Source organism: Polypterus senegalus, chromosome 11, assembly GCF_016835505.1.
Source record: "Polypterus senegalus isolate Bchr_013 chromosome 11, ASM1683550v1, whole genome shotgun sequence".
Classification (NCBI taxonomy): domain Eukaryota; kingdom Metazoa; phylum Chordata; class Cladistia; order Polypteriformes; family Polypteridae; genus Polypterus; species Polypterus senegalus.
The window spans coordinates 101,218,718-101,241,237 of NC_053164.1; the positions used below are offsets into that span (position 1 = coordinate 101,218,718).

Consider the following 22,520-nt stretch of genomic DNA (forward strand, 5'->3'; position numbering starts at 1 on the left):
TTTATCCTTTCAGTCCCACATCAATATCTCCCGGTCTGCATATTTCCACTTGCGTACATTAATCGTATTTGCCCCTCCCTCACTCCCCACACCACTGCTATCCTTGTTCATAGCCTTGTCACTTCTCATCTGGATTATTGCAATTCCCTTTTCTTTGGTCTTTCTTGCAAATCTCTTTATAAGCTTCAACTGGTCCAGAATTCAGCTGCCCGCATCTTTACTAGAACCCCCTCTGTTCACCGTATCACTCCTGTTTTGCAGCAGCTTCATTGGCTTCCAGTTCAGTTACGAATCCAACTCAAAATTCTCCTACTAACGTTTAAGGCTATCCACAACCTTGCCCCTCCATATCTGTCTGACCTCCTCCATGTTGCCATTCCCTCCTGTACCCTTAGATCCTCCTCCTCCATCCACTTGACTGACCCCTACGTCTTATCACTATGGGGAGCAGAGGATTCAGTTGCTGTGCTCCCCAGCTTTGGAACTCACTACCATCTGAGCTTAGAAATACTGAATCATTTCCACTTTTAAAATATAAACTTAAGACTGCTTTTTCTCTTTGATTACAATTGCTTTGTCTGATTTTAACTTTTGTATTTTACTTTTGTTTATAATCTGTGTTTTGTCTATTTTTCGGTGTCCTTGAGTGTTTAGAAAGATGCCTACAAATAAATAAAATGGTTTATTATTATTATTATTATTATTATAGTACACGGTCATAGGTTACACAAGATGTTCTCTTTTTTGATGTTTTAATACTTTCTGTATTGATAATGTTTAATAATATATATAAGTCTATGTATGTGTGTGTGTATATGTATGTTCCAGCATCACTTCCGAATGGCTGGAGCGATTTTCATGAAACTTGGTACACATGTGAAATCAACCCTATCCCACTCGCTTCTGGGTAGGGTGAAGGTGATCTTGTGGTTTTGTATGCATATCATCCAGTTGATACTTGGAGCGACCACCAGAGGGCAAACTGGAGGTGACTGCCAGCATTCTTTGTTTGAGCACCTCTGTGCCGACCTGTTGCTTTTGAAATTAAATAGAGTTGGCATCCCAACTATTTTTGGAACTCATATAGTCTTTGTCACTTTATCTGCCATATATATATATATATATATATATATATATATATATATATATATATATATCTTACATATAAAGCAGACTGTAGCAATCTTGCGGTCTTATATGTATGTTATCATCCAGTTGACACTCGGAACGTTTCTGGTGTGCTCTGTAAAAGCAACCGACGTTTTTATCATGACAAATCCATAGTATTATTTGTTTGTCATTTAATGTTTGTTTTTGTATTATTGTATATTTGCATCTTGCATTATTCTTATTGTAACAATGTTGTAGTAGCAATACAATTAAATCAACCTCATAATAATATTCATTTAATTGACTTTTTTATGTCCTCAAAAATTCTGCATATAAAAACTTATTACTACACCACAAAATAAAAATTAATCTGTCAAAAAAACTTCACTTTTCCCATCCTTCTAACACTACTTTAATCAAAATATAATCATGGAATACATTCAAAATAGGCTATCCATTATATTATATATAAGATAAATAAGCAATCTTATTTTTATCGGTTGTCTTTGCAATATTTGTTTATTCATTAATGAACTAAATGTCATATGTTTCGTAACATTGTAGCTAACGTGTTTGTGTTACAATTTTTTTGTATTAAAAGAAATAGGATTTTTTTTAATACGTTTATAATCAAAAAACTAATTTAACTTCTCAAAGTCAAAGGTATAGACCAAATATAGCTATGATATTTAACTTATATTTATTTATATAGGTAAAATGTTTAACTTTTTAATTGATTGTAAAAGAATTTCAATTGGAAGAGACTAATTGGAGATTCGGTCTTGTATGTCTGTTATCATCTACTTGACGCTTGGAACGTTTGGACAATCATTGAAAATTGCTGGAATCAATTTGGACACAGCCTGTTACTCACATGGACAACTTTATATGGCATGTTCAAGGTTAGGAAATCCTAAGACCCTTTATATATTGGCTAAAGATTGAAAAACTAAAAACATTGTGTATAACAAGGCACTCCAGCAAACAATACAGTCACATTACTGAGTCTTCATTGTTTGTTCATTTATTTTTATTTTTAAAGTTGTGTTTTTTTTTTATTATTATATTTTTCTCGTACAATTAAAAAAAACAAAAAAGAACCCTTTATTTTCCTCCCAGGCAATGCCAGGTATTTCAGCTAGTGTTTAATAAAAGGTATATTTAAAACTTCTTTCTTTCTTTCTTTCTTTCTTTCTTTCTTTCTTTCTTTCTTTCTTTCTTTCTTTCTTTCTTTCTTTCTTTCTTTCTTTCTTTCTTTCTTTCTTTCTTTCTTTCTTTCTTTCTTTCTTTCTTTCTTTCTTTCTTTCTTTCTTTCTTTCTTTCTTTCCCTCCCTCCCTCTGAGACAGGTGCCATGCTTAATGACCCACAAAGTATCAATTACGAACAGCTGAACCGATTGTGGTTGCACATTACAGTAACTAGCAATTAGCTAGTTTTCCCAAAAGCACGCTTTTGCCTTGCCTTTCCCATTTGTCTGACTACTGTTGTGACAAAATTGCAAAATAACGGCTTAAAATCTCACTATTCAGTTCATTTGTAACTAAAAGATCAGCACTGCACATGTTCTATTCTGAACAGGTGTATTAATACAGTTGATTAAAATGAAATAAATTCGAACATTTCAAGATAATGAAATAAACAGGTGATCAATAGGTTGATAGTCAGTGGAACATAATACTGTATGTTGCTGTGATTACTTTGGGCATTGATTACTTCTGTGTGCACTGTAACTGAAAGATGCAGCTTTACATTTGTCAACTTTCTAAACTCCACTTGACATTCCTTCACATCTACCTGTACAGTAGTCATTTTTCAAAATGAAATTAAATAATTACAGGTAGGCTGATAAAGTAATTTTCATCTTCTCTATGAAATAATGTTTTTGTCTATGATACCAAAAAACAGAAAAATTCAGTTAAATAAATCTCCTGTTTCACTGAAGCAGAAACCTGAAATTGAAATGTAATTTGGTGTTCTCAAAATTTGAATGTACAATATGGCTACATATTAAAACAAAATGCTTCGGGTTTATCTTTTTTTTTTCTTTCATTTTATGAGCTTGTGAGTTTACAGTCAAAAAACAGAAATGCCAGCAGCAATTTAATATTTTTTTAAAATATCTTAAATTAATTTGCAAGGTACTATGATTATATTTTTTTAATACTTGGAGCCCCAAAATGTTCTCTTCAAACTTGTTAGGGGTCACCAATTATATACTCCCACTCACAGTAGGAGCAATGTAAAATTCAGTCTTGGACTTGAAGTGTAGAATAGCGTGGATACTCGGGTTTAGCCACTGTGTAACCATGGTTTTGTATGAAATATATAGTATAGACCTACTCCTGTGCAGACGCAATTGAAGAACATTTTGAATTATGTCTATTTTAAATCCATGGAAGGTTAAGAAAATCTTTAAAATTAGAATTTAATTTAAGAACATTATCTTCTACAAGACTGCTGTGGCCTCAAACAAGACCCCTAGCATTGTACTAGGGACCACGGTCCCCCAATTTGAAATCACTGCACTAATGTATATAATGATTAAACTAAAAAGTGTCCCTTTTCTCTTCCCATGCTTGCATTAAGACAGGTAGTTGACATCTACTTTGCCTAGGTGGATAGATGGACCATTTATCATAAATAAGAAAAAGGATAATACATTTTAAAATGCTACAGATGGTATCTTAGGTGTGGACTCAATGTGGTCTACCCATTTTCTAAACATACCTATTCCATTATATGGCAAAGTATGACACAATGCAGGAACCCACTTTGGATAAGGTAGCATGCCTTTGTAACATGCATGAATGAATAAATATTCAAACTAACATGGAGCCAGAGTCATTGGTTAAAGTAACATGAACATTTTGACATACTAGAGGAAATAATACCTGATTTTTCAGGGTTTTGTGAAGAAGGATTTGCAGGTATATTTACTGATGTTTTCGGAATTCAGTATTGAAGGTTTATGATATGTCCATAACCAGTGGAAGTTTTTACACCCTACACCAGGCATTTCAAACTCGCTACCATTGGTGGGCCGCTTCGACTGCCATACGTGTGTCAGTGGGCCGCACTGTAACAAATACTATTATAATATTATACAAAGTTACTGTAGGTTTCTTTCCAGTACTGAAAACTTTAAAAAATGTAACACTTAAAGTGTAAAGAAAAGCAATTTATTTCCATACAATCTCCATACAACAGCATACAATAAGAGTCTTAGCCTCTTAGCTAGGTCCTTATATAGGAGTTTTACAGTCTGAGATCTATTTCTTTTGTCCTGACACTTGGCATCTCTTGTTAGTAACCAATTTGTCAATATCAGGCTTGAAATCTTGTGCAGCTGCATCTTTTATGAGGTATGAAAGGTGCTCGACAGTAAGTCTTGAGCGATGTGGGGTTTTGGTAGCTTTAATTAACGAAAACAGTTGCTCACAACGGTAAGTGCTTCAGAACATAGACAGAACTCTCGATGCCAACTTACGGATCTGCACATACGAGGGTGGCAGGTAAGCATACAAGCCTGGCACACCAACTTCATTGTATTTTGCCTTCAGAATAGAATCTTAACTGCAGCTCAATCAATTCCATTTGGATATTCTCAGGCGCATTCTCAACGTTGTAAGAGTATGGTGACGTAAACAGCGCAAAGTCCTGTTCATGTGAACTGAAATCACAAAAACGCTCACTGAATTCATTGCTCAGTAATACAAGTTGGAAAACAAATCCTCCAAAAATCTAAGTTTACTTTACTAAGCTTACTTTAAAGTTTATATTGTAAAATAAGCCAATATGCAAAAAGCCCCCTGACCTACACTAATTTTACAAACTCAAAATCACAAAAGTTTGTTAATCAACAACTCACTAACTTCTCGTGTACACTTCAGATCTTCAGCTGTAGTCCACACTAACTGTTCATTACAATACTAGCGCAAAATTACATAAAACTAGAGCAAAAAAATGTGAAAATATGCAAGCTATTACTGCTCTTGATGGTCAGTTCTGCCTAGTGGCCAGTTTTAGCAGTCCAGCCAGTAGTGTAGCCTGCCAGGCTGCTGCAGCCTAGCACTTCAGTTGCAACGTCGCGGCTCATTAACTTTGGTCAAGGCGTGGGAGGTGTGGTGGATGTGTCATGCCTAGGGTATCAAGGAGCTGACGCCACAGCTGCAACTATACTAGCAGATGACGTTTTTGGTACTGTAATGCCATGGCAAAACACGCTTTTGTTAGAAGGCGGAAGTAAGAAAAATCAATAAGTAATGCTGAAGTTGCAGAATGATTCAATCACAAACGATACTAATCAATTTATACATGTTTAGTGCTAACTAGGATCTGTCATGTGGGCCGCACAGATTTCTGTTGCAGGCCGCATGTTTGACATGCCTGCCCTACACTATGGCTTGATTGTAATATGGTACTGAAATATTAATGACATACACTATACTAACAATGTATGTTTTCTTACATACAAAAACACTACAAGGTTATTCTCCTAAATTGCTGATTTTTATTTTTTTAAGGACTTTGTTTAGAAAACTTTGTGAGTGAAGATCTAGGCAACACAAGCCTGCATGTGCTTCAAGGAGAAGTAAATGTGGAGACTGTAATGGAAAAAAAGAACTATACACTTAAGAAGGATGAAAAAATGCAGGTAAAACGGTGACACCAGTACACAAATGCCAAAATGTTTGTTAACCATGTAAAGTAAATTAACTTGTCAAAGGGAAGAAAAATGCATGTCTTCATATTAGATACAAACCACCAAAAATGTCATTCTGGTTTTTGATCTCCATACTTAAATGCACATATTAATAAAACTGTTACGAAGTAAAGTTCATTCATCATTCACAATAATGAGACAGACTATCATTCAGAAGTCTGGTCTAGTATATTTGTCTCATCCACAGTAAATGTGGTTAAGTTACAACATATCTGGTGAAACTTGACGGTGACTCTTGGAAATTCATGGGAATTGTAACAGAACTGAGAAATTACCATTTGGGTTTGAGAGTATACTTGACTTTGTTCATATACATCCTTGACGTGGTGATGTAGTTTACATTTTGGTGTGTTTTACATGATTCTTTTCCTATTATTAAAATTATTATTACAATTTTTTGTAATAACTAGGCTGACCCGCCTTTTAAGGCGACCGACTTTTAAGTTGACCACTTCTTAAGGCAATTCAATATGTAGATCAATTTGATATGTTATACAAACTCATTAATTTGGTTATATTGCATTTGAGTGGTATTACTTTAATACGCGTAGTTTCTGTTATTTTTGTGATGAAATTTAAACTATTTTTCTATATTGAGGTCGCCCTTTTGAACCCCCCTGATATTTACTAGGCGGTGAGGCATTAGTACTCCATCAACATTAATTATTTCCAGAGGCATAATTTTGTCTGTTTTTCCAGCGCATCACGCACAAAAGCAAGGGAACGATGGGAGCACCAGAACTCTGCTCACATCATGTCGCTTCGTACCGCAAGCTGCAAGTAGTAAGTCTGTGATAAGCGGAATACCGCTATGCTTTCCATTCATGGGACGGAAGGACAATCCCAAACTGCTTTTATATATTAAGAAAGAAGAAGAAGATATCGCACAGTCTGGAGTAGAAAATCATCTTTTACCTGGAAAAACGAAACTACAAATCCCATCGTATTCACACATGTCCGGACGGGACATGTGTGAAACTCCGCGCCTGCGTAGCACTCACGGGACGGAAGGACACCCGACCGCTTTTATATAGAAGGATTGGACAACTAATGAATCATTGTACAGTAACTGTTTCTGTAGCAGATCAGGACAGTGTGGAATAGAATGATTTGTTTTCCACTAGCAAGTTTTCTGATGTTTTTGTAGGTGTTAATTGCATTGAGAATGTGCAGTGAGACCTGTAGAGAGCTGTGACTTTCTTTGCTTGTTTACTAGTTAGTTCAGTTTAATCTGTGTAAAATGATTAGATGCTGAAAAGGCAATTTTATAAGGCAAAAAAAAGTTTACATTTTGTAAAAGATAAAAAGAGTTAATTCCCTGTGATCCCAAGATTGAATTAAGAAGATTTGGAAAGTTAAAGCATTATAATCAATCAATACATTTAATGCTTACACAGGTGCACAGTATAATTTATAGTGCATTGTCTATAATGTCTGAAATGTTTTGCTATTCATTTGGAGTTTTCAGTTTCTTGGATTTGTGTGTTAATAATTTTAATGCATAATGAAACAAAAAAACTTTGTGTGTCTATCTCATGTTTTTGGTTATGCAGCAACTTTCTGAATTTTTGTGATTACGTATAGAAATATTGCAAACGATGGTTTTATCTAAGTGAATTTCTTGCAGCTTCCAGCAGGTGAATACCACAAGGTATACACAATATCCCAGGAGCCTTCCTGTTACATGTACATATATGTCAACACAACTGATGTAGCTGTGGAGAAGAAAGTGGCAAAGCTGTTTGAACTACAGGAGCAAGTAAGAAATGGAACAGGTAAGAGAAAATTATTGAAACAAATATTTTATGCTGTCCTCTGGGCTTTTGACTTTGGAAAACAAGAGTTTTCTTCTTTCAGAGTAGCAGCATCATTTTAGTAGTGCATTTTGGGGGAATCCTAGTCATTTATTACTTTTATACATGGCCCTTGCAATACATTTGCTAAGGTTACAGCATATAAAAATTGTTGCCTTTGCATATATTCAGGATATACTGTAATTGTACATTTTTCCCCATCAAAATGAATACCACATTATTAATTGCCAGTTTTACACTAAAGTAGTCATTTCTTATAACTTTATAACGGGATTAATGAAAGTTGGTTTTATTTGGTAAGCACTGTTGACCATCATCCTATTTAGTCTAGTGAATAGCAGTGCAATTTAACCTTGTTTTGCTTGTGATTAATCAAACACATTACCAACAGTCGTTAATCCATTATTGTTGCTTTTAGTTCTGTTGTTATGGTTTCTGTCAGATGCTGGGACAAGTTGGTTAGTTTCAAACCAGCTTTAAAAGTTGCAGTCAAACAAAGGCAATAGTATAGATCATTAATAGAGTTATAACAGCTGTAGATCCAAGAGTAGAAGTGTGGTCAATAGTTGCTTCAGTCCTAAAATATTTAGACAAGCTAGAGACACCTGTCAGATTTATCTGAGAGCTACCTTTGCTAGTGTTGTGTTATGTCACCAACAGGAACCTCATGTATTTGGTCTGTTTTAGACCTTTGTTTGTTTGTTGACCTCCTCGAACCGCCACCTTATCGTGGTGGAGGGGTTTGCGTGTCCCAATGATCCTAGGAGCTCTGTTGTCTGGGGCTTTATGCCCCTAGTAGGGCCACCCAAGGCAAACTGGTCCTAGGTGAGGGATGAGACAAAGAGCGGTTCAGTAGACCTTCTATGATGAATAAAAAATTTGGATGGCGTTTTCCCTCGCCCGGACACGGGTCACTGGGGTCCCCATCTGGACCAAGGCCTGGAGGTGGGACTCGATGGCAAGCACCTGGTGGCCGGGCCAGCACCCATGGGGCTAGGCTGTGCACAGCCCGAAGAGGCAATGTGGGTCCCCCTTTCCATGGGCTCACCACCTATGGGAGTGGCCAAGGAGGTCAGGTGCAGTGTGAGTTGGGTGGTGGCCAAAGGCAGGGAAGCTGCCTCTTGATACGTGGAATATCACCTCTTTGAAGGGGAAGGAGCTTGAGCTAATGCGCAAGGTCGAGAGGTTCCGGCTATATATAGTCGGGCTCACCTCGACGCACAGCTTGGACTCTGGAACCAATCTCCTTGAGAGGGGCTGGACTCTCTACCACCCTGGAGTTGCCCCTGGTGAGAGGCGCCGAGTGGGTGTGGGCATACTTATTGTCCCCCGACTTGGAGCCTGTGCATTGTAGTTTACCCTGGTGGACAAGAGGGTAGCCTCCCTCCACCATCGGGTGGGGGGACGGGTCCTAACTGTTGTTGATGCGTATGCGCTGAACAGTAGTCTGGAGTACCCACCCTTTTTGGAGTCCCTCGAGGGGGTGCTAGAGGGCATACCTTCTGGGGACTCCCTCGTACTGCTGGGAGACTTCAATGCTCACGTGGGCAATGACAGTGAGACCTGGAAGGGCATGATTGGGAGGAATGGCCCCCCCCCGATCTGAACCCGAGCGATGTTTTGATATTGGACTTTTGTGCTCGTCACAGATTGTCCATAACGAACACCATATTCAAGCATAGGTATGTTCATATGTGCACTTGGCACCAGGACACCTTAGGCCTCAATTCGATGATTGACTTTGTGGTCGTGTCGTCAGGGGCGGACCTGTCAACTGATCACCACCTGGTGGTGAGTTAGCTTCGATGGTGGGGGAGGATGCCGGTCAGGCCCGGTAGGCCCAAACGTGTTGTGCGTGTCTGTTGGGAATGTCTAGCAGAGTCCCCTGTCAGAAGTAGCTTAAACTCCCACCTCCAGCAGAACTTCGACCATGTCCCGAGGGAGGTGGGGGACATTGAGTCCGAATGGGCCATGTTCCGTGCCTCTATTGTTGAGGCGGTTGACCAGAACTGTGACCGTAAGGTGGTCGGTGCATGTTGTGGCAGCAATCCCTGAACACATTTGAGGAGATTCTGGTCCACCGTCCGGCGTCTCAGGAGGGGGAAGCAGTGCCGTGTCAACACAGTATATGGTGGGGATGGTGCACTGCTGACCTCGACTCGGGACGTTGTTGGTCAGTGGGGGGAGTACTTCTAAAAACTTCTCAGTCTCACCAATATGCCTTCCAATGAGTAAGCAGAGCCTGGGGACTCGGAGGTGAGCTTTCCCATCTCTGGGACTGAGGTCACCGAGGTGGTCAAAAAACTCCTTGGTGGCAGGGCCCCGGGGATGGATGAGATACGCCCGGAGTTCCTCAAGGCTCTGGATGTTGTAGGGCTGTCTTGGTTGACATGTCTCTGCAACATCACATGGACATCGGGGACAGTGCCTCTGGATTGGCAGACCAGGGTGGTGGTCCCCATCTTTAAGAAGGGGGACAGGAGGGTGTGTTCCAACTACAGAGGGATCACACTTCTCAGCCTCCCTGGAAAAGTCTATTAATGGTTCTGGAGAAGGGTCCGTCGTATAGTCGAACCTCAGAATCAGGAGGAACAGTGTGGTTTTTGTCCTGGTCGCGGAACAGTGGACCAGCTCTACACCCTTATCAGAGTCCTGGAGGGTGCATGGGAGTTTGCCCAACCAGTCTACATGTGTTTTGTGGACTTGGAAAAGGCGTTCGACCGTGTCCCTCGGGGAATCCTGTGGGGGGTGCTCCGGGAGTATGGGGTACCGGACCGCCTGATAAGGGCTGTTCGGTCCCTGTACAACCAGTGTCAGAGCTTGGTCCCATTGCCGGCAGTAAGTTGAACCCGTTTCCAGTGAGAGTTGGACTCCGCCAGGGCTGCTTTTTGTCATCGATTCTGTTCATAACTTTATGGATAAAATTTCTAGGCAAAGCCAGGGTGTTGAGGGGGTCCGGTTTGGTGGACTCAGGATTGGGTCACTGCTTTTTGCAGATGATGATGTCCTGTTTGCTTCATCAGGCCGTGATCTTCAGCTCTTTCTGAATCGGTTCGCAGCTGTGTGTGAAGCGGCTGGGATGGGAATCAACACCTCCAAATCCGAGACCATGGTCCTCAGCCGGAAAAGGGTGGAGTGTCCTCTTAGGGTTGGAGGCGAGATCCTGCTCCAGGTGGATAAGTTAAATTATCTCAGTGTCTTGTTCACAAGTGAGGGAAGAATGGAGCGTGAGATCAACAGGCTGATCGGTGCGGCATCCGCAGTGATGCGGGCTCAGCATTGGTCTGTCGTGGTGAAAAAGGAGCTGAGCCAAAAGGCAAAGCTCTCAATTTACCAGTCGATCTACATTCCTACCCTCACCTATGGTCATGAGCTATGGGTAGTGACCAAAAGAACGAGATCGTGAATACAAGCGGCTGAAATGAGTTTCTTCAATGAGTTTCTGCAGGGTGTCTGGGCTTTCCCTTAAAGATAGGGTGAGAAGGTCAGCCAACCGGGAGGGACTCAGAGTAGAGCCACTGCTTCTCCACATTGAAAGTCAGATGAGGTGGCTCGGGCATCTGATCAGGATGCCTCCTGAACGCCTCCCTGGTGAGGTGTTCCGGGCACGTGCAACCGTGAGGAGGCCAAGGGGAAGACCCAGGACACGCTGGATGGACTATGTCTCCCGGCTGGCTTGGGAATGCCTTGGGATTCTCCCAGAAGAGCTAGAAGAAATGGCCGGGGAGAGGGAGGTCTGGGCCTCTCTGCTCAAACTGCTGCCCTCACGACCCGACCTCGGATAAGTGGAAGAAGATGGATGGATGGGTGAAGTTCAGCTTTAGATGTAGTAAAACTTGACCTACAAAAAATTAAATATGTAAACAATGAAGTTTTGAGAGAGAATTGATAATTCTGGGGAATAATTAACATGGAACATTTTAATAATCAAAAAACAAACTATCGTCAACATTTTTTTTTTATTTAACATCACCGTAAAGAACATATCAGAGTTTAATACGTTTTTTCCCAAAATAAATTAAGTTAATGGTCTCCTTGGCAGTGTCATGCATTTCAAATAGAAATGTATAGAATTCTCCAAAGTTTTTAACTTTTATTGAACTAATATGAAAAAAACAAATTTCAGACATTGTTTTAGAAAATGTCTTTATACTTACACAGTCTTATGTGTTATAAAAATTTACTTTGAATTAATTAGACAAAAGCTAGAGGACACTATTTCTACCCTTCATTATTTGTGTTTATAAAATTGACTAAATTCAGCTGAGGAGCCATAAAACAGGGATAAAATGTCTCTCCCAGGAATGTGATGTAGCCCCAATTGGAGGGGATTGTTTCCTCTGTAATCCTTTGAGATGTATTGTCAGGAAGCTTGTGCTCTGAGTATGTTACTCCTTGCCAGTTGGATTAAAGAAAATGGCCAGACAAACAGAATTCAAAATTGGAATCCCTAGATGATTTTCAGTAACTTTTATCAAACATCACCTGGGGCAAGAATGCTAAGACACTTTCCTGCAGCCAGGCCAAGTACCTGGTGACAGGGTAACCTACACAGCTTAATCGGAGTAGGCTTAAACAAGCTTTGCGAAACAGATCAAATAATGGAAGTTGTCTCATGGACCATGGAGCATAACTCCTCTTTTGGAGATGGTATAGTAGGTTGTGTAGGAGGCTGAAAATACTAGTCAGATAGAGTTAAACTTTCTTCTGCACACATCATTGGACTTGGAACAAAACATTTTTACTTAGAGTTGTTTCTCTCTTGTCTCCTCTTAAAACAAACCATGAGTGGGTTTGAAGACGCTTGCAAGCCTAGAGCTCTGGGTCATTTGGAATTTGTACCAGTAAAAGAGATTGTCACCGCAATAAGACCTCAGGTTATAGAAGGAAAAATATTATTTACATATGTAACAACTTTGATGAATACTATATTTGGTTTTGTTAGGCTTGCTTGCTACAGAGCTAGCCTTTCCTTTAAAGGCAAAATAGGCTCACTCGTTCATTCTAGTCAGGAACTATAGGCAACCATGTACCAGTAGGTCCATAAGTATTTGGACATTGTCACAATTTTCATAATTTTGGCACCATACACCACCACTATGAATTTGAAATTAAGCAATTATTATGTGATTGAGGTGTAGACTTTCAGCTTTAATTTACGGGTTTTACTAAAAATATTGTATGAGGTGTTTAGGAATGACAACCATCTTTCTACATAGCCATTCCCACTTCCAGGGGCTCAAAAGTATTGGACAATTGACTGACAAGCTGTTCTATAGCCAGGTGGGAGCAGTGCTCTCATGATTTCATTAACTATTAAGCAGGTAAAGGGGTCTGGAATTGATGTCAGGTGTGGAATTAGCATTTGAAAGCTGTCACTGTGAACTTTCAACATGAGGTCCTTAGAGCTGTCCATGCAAATAAAAATAGTTCAACATTCGGCTGAGAAAACAAAACAAACCCTTTACAGATATAGAAGAAACACCAGGAGTGGTCAACTCAGTCATATGGAACATTCTTAAAAAGAAGGAACACACTGGTGAACTCAGGAACACCAGAAGATCTGGAAAACCACAAAAGACAACTATTCTGGTTGATTGCAGAATTCTGTCCTTGGTTATGAACAACCTCATTACAGCATTTAGCCAAACCAAGAACACTCTCCAGGACAGAAGATACAATCTACAGTCTATAGTCAAGAGATGACTCCATGAAGAGCAAACCATTGGTAAACCTCAAGCATAGGAAGGACATATTAGACTTTTGTCAGAAAGCATTTTTTAAATGCCTGCCCTGTTCTGGAGCATTCTTCTTTGGACAAAGGAAACTAAGATGAATATATACCAGAATATTGGAAAGAGAAATGTATGGAGAAAAGAATAAACCACTCATGATCTGATGAATACCACATTATCTGTAAAACATGGTGGAAGCAAATTTACGGCATAATCGTGCATGGCTGCGAATGAAAGTCAATCACTATTGTTTATTGATGATATGACTGCTGGCAAAAATAGAAGAATGAATTCTGACTGTCTGCTGAGATTCAGCCAAATGCTGCAAAACTGATAGGATGGAACTTCACAGTGAAGGTGGACAGTGATCTAAAACATACTGTGAAAGCAAACCAAGTGCTTTTCAATACAAAGGCCAAGTCAGTTAACTGACTTCAACCCCAATGAACATACTTTTGCCTTTGTTGAAGACAAAACTGATGGCAGAAAGACCAATGAACAAGCAGCAACTGAAGACAGCTGCAGTAAAGGTCTGGAAAAATATCACTAGAGTGGAAATCCAGCACCTGGAGATGGCAATGGTTTCCAGACTTCTGCCAGTCATTGACTGTAAAGGATTTTCAACACAATATTGAAAAGTATAATTACATTTATAATTATGTTAGTTTGTCCAAATACTTTTGAACAACAGGAAATGCAGGGCTATGTAAAAAAATGTCATTCATAAAACAGCTCATACAATATTTTTGGTAAACTCCTTATAATGGTTGCGCTATTTCAAATCCACTGTGGTGGTGTACAGAGCCAAAATTATGAAAATTGTGTCACTGTCAAAATACCTATGGACCTAACTGTATCTGCCCATCTAAGGAATGGTGGCCTACTACTGTTCAAAATAAAGCTTGTTTGATTCCATGTACCAATCCGGAAAAATTGTGGTGTCATGTCTAGCCTTCAGGGTCTCAGTCTTTCTCTGGGTCAGAAACTCTTTAATGTAAGCTAAGTTCTCTAACAAGTAGAGGATCAAATGTGGTTGAGGTTCTGTTTTTTTCCAGGAACCACATCAAGGTTGTCATTACAGGACAGTAATTCAACTTCATACTTAAATTTATCCTCTGACATCCTAATGTTGGAACTGTATATATATGCAAAATCTTCTTAACTTTGACACATTTCACCATGAACTGTAAATAAATAACATGATTCTTAAAGCTTGTGAAATTGTTTGTCTTTATACATACAATCCCTGCTTTATAATGTTATAGTCTAACTTTAAAATTGCTTGAAAAGGAAGTGATTTCCTAAAGCAATTGCCTTGATGTGATTCTAGGAACAACAAAACCTCATTAATCTCTGATCTCCCCTTTCCCACAAAACCTGTAGTGTGCTAGGAAAGCAGTGCAGGCTTTTTTTAAGGGTTCTTTAACCTCATACTCTATAACTGCAAGAAATTCTCTTCCAAAATGTACCCAGAAATGATAGGGCTTGTTGCCACTTACAGGCCTTTTGTTCGACTTTGATATGCAGGGATGCTCTATGATTTACAGCATGAAGCTCCCTATCTTGGGATGCCCCCACTGCATTGACTGTTTGCCTTTATTGTGATACTTGTGTCCCTGGCAGTCCTTTGCATTATTTCAAGGAAATGGCAACAGTGTAATGGTGCTTCTAGGAGGAAGACACTTTGGGATTTCAGTATCTAGGTGAAAGTATTAGCAAAGATGTTGAAACAAATATTTCTGTCTGATATCATATAATGACATATTTTAATGATTCTTACAAAAAAGTCATTGGTTTTACCTGAGAGCATGTTTCCTAACCTTACTGTCGGATTATTTAGATGATATCTGCCTGTGATACATTCAGTCTTTTTTTATTTATTTTATATAGAAACTGAACCAATCCCTCCTGAACTGCAAAATATATTGAATGGAACAAATGGAGATATCAATGTAACAGACCCAATTCTAAGAGTGTTTCTGCGAAGACAAAGAAGAATGGAGGAAGTTCAGAAAAGACGTAAAGCTACAATATTAGAAAAACTGTATCGATTTAGCATTAAGAAATATTACCTTTTTCGGAGGAGGTGGGTGTTAATATAAATACTTCATAATCTTTGTAGCATATAATAATCTAGAAAGCATGTTTCTGTTGTTTCTAGGCTCCTGCCAAAGAAAATGATTTTTAAATATTATATTTACAATATACATTGTGTGCAGAACCCACTGGTACTTTCTAAAAGTTTTAGGATTTTAGTGTATTATTTTCTAAGCCTGCTTAATCCTGACGGTATTCATGTTCTACAAACTACTGTACGAGGGGGTACTCAAAAGAATCTGCAATAGCACTGCGCTGGACGGAGCCCCCGGAGCACACACCTCCCCCGCCACGTCAGAGAAGCACAGAACAACTTACTCCAAGGTAGTGCCCCAAGTTTCAGCATTATCTCCAGCCTTTCTCGATCCCTGCGGCCAGTGCGCAGCCGCGAACCCTCGCCTCTCGCCGGGGAAAAATGCCACACCCTACCCTTTTTCCAAACGAGAAAAGATTTTCTCGCCTAAAAAAAAGGTGAAATGAAGCACCCCTCCCCAGCAGGAAAGAAAAGCCCACAGCCGCACACCGACCACAAAGAACGAGAAGAAACAAAAAACAAGGTTGAAAGCTGTTCCACACTCACCCACCACAGCAGGAAAAACGTGCACCCCAAAAGCCCCGGCCAGCACAGTGCTACCGGTATCACGGACGCCCTTGGGCACCCCCTCCTATGTTAACTCTGGTTTAACAATCAACATGTATTCATGTTATACAAACTACCATATGTTAACTGCTTCCACATTTATTCAAATACAATCATGTCATCTTCTTCTAGAATATCATCATAACTCTCCATATCTGAACCTTGAATTCCTTCCTGGATTTCTTATGACTCTAATCCCTTTAGAATTAATGGCCCCAATCTCTCATGTGCAGCAATACTGCTCTCCTTAAATGAACACGTCTTGTCCAGGTAACCTGCTTGTAGTGCATTGGCAACACAGCTTTTAGTGATTTTTATCCCATAGATTCTTTCCCTGGTAGTTTTCCACGACCCCTTTTTTGTACTCAACGGAGTAGCTCTTTCTTTTTGCACTCATCTTGCCCGGGGGTAAAAATATTTATCCGATGTTATGCTGGACAAAAGACAACGTTTACTCTTTTAACTACTGTACTTGTAAAAGCGCCTTACCTTGTAACCAGGGCAGCTTCCAGGCTAAATACGGCAGCTCACAGGACAGATGCAAAAATGACGTATTAGCGGTAGGTCTTATTTACGGGGGAAGGCTTATATTAGTGGTACATCAGAAATTACTGCTAGGTCTTACTTTCGGGGTAGGTCTTACTTTCGGGGAAACACAGTACAGGAATGGCACAGTAGTGCAGCATTTATTGCTGGTTTTTCACTGGTTGAGATTCCTAGACCCAGTTGTAGTCAGTGTGGAGTTGGCATCTTCTTAATACCATGTGCCTATGTGGGTTTTTTGGTGGAGACTCCAGTATTCTTCCCACATCACCTAAACATGTGTAGGTTAAGTAAATTGTTCATTCCAAATTGGCCTATATGCATGAGTGATGGTGAACTTTTTTCCTCCCCATAGCTTCCTGCTTTATGCCTAGTGCTGCTGGAATACGGTCAGGCCCATGCAACTATATTGGATTAAGAGCAAATGTAAATAATATGAAATAAGATGGTTAGCTGATGACTAAAAAGATTGAGAATGTAAGTGTGTGTGTGTGTATTTTTCCCAGCACCTTGTTCAAGTTTGTTTCCTACCCTTTTTCTAATGTTGCTGGGATAGGCTATAGTCTTCCATGACCCAGAATTGGATTAAACAGGTTTGAGTATGTATGTATTTCTAAATTGGCAAATAATAAGCATAAATATCATTTTGCAGTTTTATGTTATTAAATCATATTTTAATACTGGAGTGGTTAGGTGGAAGAATTATCCTATGTGAATATGATTTGAGTCCTTTTTTGCTTAAGACTAAAGATGTTTTTTTTGGCATTGTTTTTTTCCTTTTAAATGAAAGCAGCATTGCTTTGACATCTGGTTGCTTAGAGGGAACATATACTGTATGAGAAAAGAAATTGTTAGATTACACATATATCACTTACTTTATGTGACTTGTATTGTTGATTAATAGCTGTGAGTTAGTGACATTTGTCACAAATTCTAATTTAATGCATGAAATACATTATTCATGACTATCAAATAACATGAAGTTCTCCCAGCTCAAGTCTGTTTATCTGAGTGTGATGTGCCTGGAGTTGTATTGGGTAAATAATATATTGTTGTTTGGTATACATACAGTGGAACTTCGGTTCACGACCATAATTCGTTCCAAAACTCTGGTCGTAAACCGAGTTGGTCGTGAACTGAAGAAATTTCCCCCTTAGGATTGTATGTAAATACAATTAATCCGTTCCAGACCGTACGAACTGTATGTAAATAGATTTTTTTTAAAGATTTTTTAAGCATAAATATAGTTAATTATACGATAGAATGCATATCTAATAGTAAACTAAATGTAAAAACATTGAATAACACTGAGAAAACCTTGAACAACAGAGAAAACTAACATTGCAGAAGTTCATGCTAATAGCCTTACAGCCCGATCGCTGTAAACACTTTTTTTAAAATGAGTTTTAAGCACAGGGGAAAAAAAGGAACATTAGAACGAATCCGAAATTTATTTAAAAACCAACCACAAGCAACCAAAAAAGTAACACTGCGCTAGTTCACGCTAATAGCCTTACAGCCCGATCGCTGTAAACACTTTTTTTAAAATGAGTTTTAAGCACAGGGAAAAAAAGGAACATTTGAAAAATCTGTAATTTAATAAACCACCAAGAAAAGTAACATTGCAACAAATCACGGTACGAACCACTCCATGTAAACACTTTTTTTTTTAATGAGTTTTAAGCACAGGGAAAAAACCAAACATTTGAAAAAAGAGAAAAGTAACATTGCAACAATTCACGCTGCAAACTGAAAAATTAACTTTTGAAAAATCCGTAATACAAAAACTATAAACCACCAAGAAAACTAACCTTGCATGAGTCGAGTTCTGGCATGAAGTGAGGAGGAACTGAGTGGAGAGGAGGTTACAGTTTTGAGGGAGAGTCCGGCTCCGCGATGAAGGGATGTTTTCCTTCAGGTGTTTTCTCTGTTGTGATTTCCTCCGTCGTCAGCTCTTCCTTGTGATCCAGTACCAGCTCCTCGATGTCCTCATTGTCCACTTCAAGACCCATGCTCTTGCCCATGGACACAATCTCATCCACAACAGGAGGCTCAAAGCTTTCTAAAACCTGTTCAGGAACGCATTCAGGCCAAAGTTTCTTCCAGGCTGAGATCAATGTGCGGTGTGTGACGTCTTCCAAGGCTTTATCAATGAGGCCGATGCAATGAACGATATTAAAATGGTTCTTCCAGAACTCTTTCAGGATCAAAGACGTCTCCTCGGTCACATTGAAACACCTGGTGAATAATCCTTTGGTGTACAGTTTCTTGAAATTTGAAATAACCTGCTGGCCCATGGGCTGCAGAAGAGGAGTCATGTTGGGGGAGAGGAACATGACCTAATAAAGTCGTACTCCTCGACCATGTTGTCAACCAAATTTGGAGGGTGTGCCCGGTGCATTGTCCATCAGAAGAAGGCATTTTTTAGGCAGGTTATTCTCTTCGAGATATCGCTTCACGGCAGGAGTGAAAGCCTCATGCAGCCATTCCAAAAACAAGGTCCTTGTGACCCACCCCTTTGTGTTTGCCCTCCACATCACAGGCAGTCTGGCTTTGTTTACATTGTGCTGCTTGAAAGCACGAGGGTTCTCAAATTGGTAAACGAGTAGCGGCTTGATTTTTACATCGCCACTAGTGTTAGCACACAGCAAAACGGTTAACATGTCCTTCATTGGTTTATGGCTGGGCATAGCCTTCTCTTCCTGGGTAATGTAGGTCATCTTTGGCATCCTCTTCCAGAACAATCCAGTCTCTTCACAGTTGAAGACTTGTTGCGGGAGGTAGCCTTTGTTCTCCACTAATTTTGTGAAATTTTTCATGAATTCTTTCGCAGCTTCAGCGTCCGAACTAGCAGCTTCTCCATGCCTTACCACACTATGAATGCCACTTCTTTTGCGAAACTTTTCAAAGCATCCTCTACTGGCTTTAAATTCCTCACTTTTGGCAATCGTAGAAGGATAGTTTTGCAGCAAATCGCCATGAATCTTTCTGGCTTTCTTGCATAACATCACCTCACTTACGCTATCCCCTGCATGTTGCTTCTCGTTCAGCCACACTAGCAAGTTTTTCCACCTCTTCCAGCACTTGAGGCCTCTGCCTGGTTAATGTTGTAACTCCTTTTGCAACATCAGCTGCTTTAATAGATTCTTTCTGTTTTAGAATAGTCAAAATTGTAGATTTTGACTTCTTGTACTCGGCGGCAAGATCAGTAACACGAACGCCACACTCAAACTTTTCAATAATTTCTTTCTTTACTTCGATTTCAGTTTTCTTCAAAACTTTCTTCTCAGCACTCTTCACTTGCTTAGAAGCCATGGTTAACTGCAAAAGCACTGTAGAGCACAAAGAGATCACAGGTAAAGCACGCACGTCTAACTGAGAACAATGAACAGGGAGTGGCTCAACACTGCTTAAATACAGTAATCGACACGCACGTGCAGGCAGGCAGGCACGTCTGACCGAGAACAATGCAACACGTGCGGAAATCATCGGCGCACACAAACCGAAAGGGAAACTGGCTTGTTTATATACCGAGTGTGTGGTCGTGAACCGAGGCAAAAGTTTGGAGAACTTTTTGGTCGTGAACCAAGTTCTACGTGTACCAAGACGTTCGTGAACCGAGGTTCCACTGTACATTTCGTCTACAACGATCTGTGTAAATGTAGGATGATATGAAATGTGAGGCAAGAAATGTTGAACACATAACTAAAACAGAAACTTTTTCCATGTTATAGTAAAAATTAATTAAAATGTTGACGTGAAATATATAATGTATGAAGACTGAAGTTCAAATATCAAATGCTTTCACAAAAGATATAACAAAACAACTGCGCCTTTATTCAAGAATATAACCAAAGAGAAAAAAATTATTCAATGTACATGCTGCTGTCAATATGTAAAAACCGAAGCCCATTTATCAGTTGCTTGTGTGCATTAGAGGTAAGAACGGCAGCCTCTAAATCAAGCGGTTGCAGGTTCAATCCCCGGTCTTCCCTGCATTTTCCATTTTGAGTAGTTGCCGCTAATATTATTACTATTATATAATAAAAACAAGGCTGATACATATCACCGATTTCATGTTAATTGCTTGGCTGAATCTGATACCAATTCCGATAACCCCCACCAAAAAACTTTTTACACTAATCTCCTGCATAACTGCATTTTAAACAAGCTCACTGGTGTCTGTTTTAATTTATAATAAAGTTCTGAATTCCTTAAAGTAGCTATTGTTGCTGTTTGTTTAGTTACACAGGACGATTTCTCCAATTATTTTTTCAGTTTATTACTCCGTTAACTTGATAAAACCAGCCTCCACACGCTGGCCTTTTTTTACACTGTAGGAAGTTTGCTGCAAAAACAATAAAAAAAAAAGATGTGTGCTGGCTCAGCTACCATAATACCTTGCATAAAGGAGCATTGCAACTCAATTACTGTAAAGCTTAGAAAAACAGGGGCTGAAAATATATTTTTTGTGATCAGCCTTTTTACCGATCAAGGTTTTTTTTGTTGTTGTTTTTTTTTTTTTTCAATTTCAATCTGTGGCTGATTGACTGGAGCGTTCCTATTTCTTACTATAACACAGCTAGCAGTTTTCTGGTAGGTTGCAAGTTGTTGCATTTTTTTCATAGTCTGTGTTGTATCAATCTACAATTAACTAAGTTTTTCAAAATATATACCTTCTTGACTTTTTTTGTTTGTTTTTCAGTTTTCTGATGACCGCAATAGCAATGCGAAATCTTGTTTTTGGTTTACCACCCATGGAGCAGTTGGCCCAGGAAGTTGCTTATGCAAACTTGAAATACACAGATGAACAGGCACAAGGTGAAACACAGAATGTGAACATGCAGAAAACTGAAACCAGCCATGTCGAGCTTTGAAACAAACATTTACACATGTTGTTTAAATAGGACCAATGAAGACAGCTTACAGTGTTATTTGTATAGAAACACTGGCTAAGCCAGTCTGGCCTCAGTCTGTAACTTAACTACCAGTGTGCACCTCATCCTTCATTTTTCTTGACCTAGAACTTTTTTCATTCTCAGACATTGTTTGCTGTTCAACATATGGTCTGCAATTCCAGTTTCAAGTGAAAGGTCACTTTAATTTCTATTTTAATACTAAATTCAGGAAGATTAACCTGGATTATGTACAGATTTTTAATATAATCTGATGAACTGTTTGGACAGTCTTACCTCATTGCTCGTCTTCACAAACCAGTTAACACAGTTTGGAATCCTGTCAGCATTTTATCATTGCCACAAAAGTACAGGCTGGGAAGTCTATGATGCTTGCAGATCAGACTCCAGTTCTGTGCAAGTCTCCTGATCATCTTCTTCTGAAATTTAAGTATTGACTCTCACATAGATATGGATTGTAGCAATACAATCCTACATTTTCATTTTGAATGGTTAAATTTATTTGAACTTTTTTTAGTGTCTCAGTTTTACTGACAGCATGCATATTTGTTTTTAAGATATTCAGCAGGTTTTCACAAAATTTGGATTTGTGCTTTTTATTTTTAATAAATATAGATAATGAACACTTCTTGAGGTCCCATCTTTCAACTTTAAATAAAAGAATATATATTTTATCTTTGGTTTTATTTATGTTTTATGTTAGTTTTATTTTTGTTCTTTTACCTTAATGAAATTCATATTTTCATTCAGTAAGGTTTTCTGTGTGATTTGGCCAATGGAGTCTGTGTCGCATAAAAAAAGACTATAAAGAAAATATTGTGGGCAAGCCTCTCATTTGCTTCTCTGTGCAGAATGAGGAAACAAGAAACTGAACTAAATTCATCATTGTTTTGCTGTAAAAGTTCTGAAAAGAAAAATGGCAGATACTTAAATGGGTGGTG

General features: G+C 39.0%; 1 protein-coding gene across 2 annotated transcripts in view; it reads left to right on the forward strand.

Moving 5' to 3' along the window:
- Positions 1-22,253, forward strand: part of ggcx (gamma-glutamyl carboxylase) — a 72,881-nt gene extending 50,628 nt beyond the window's left edge. For both annotated transcript variants that reach the window (XM_039769380.1, XM_039769381.1), the window contains exons 12-15: positions 5,635-5,765; positions 7,462-7,609; positions 15,274-15,469; positions 21,369-22,253. In XM_039769380.1, the coding sequence (XP_039625314.1) occupies positions 5,635-5,765; positions 7,462-7,609; positions 15,274-15,469; positions 21,369-21,540 (647 nt within the window). In that variant the 3' untranslated portion in view covers positions 21,541-22,253. The remainder of the gene's footprint in view (positions 1-5,634; positions 5,766-7,461; positions 7,610-15,273; positions 15,470-21,368) is intronic.
- The last annotated feature ends 267 nt before the right edge of the window (positions 22,254-22,520 follow it).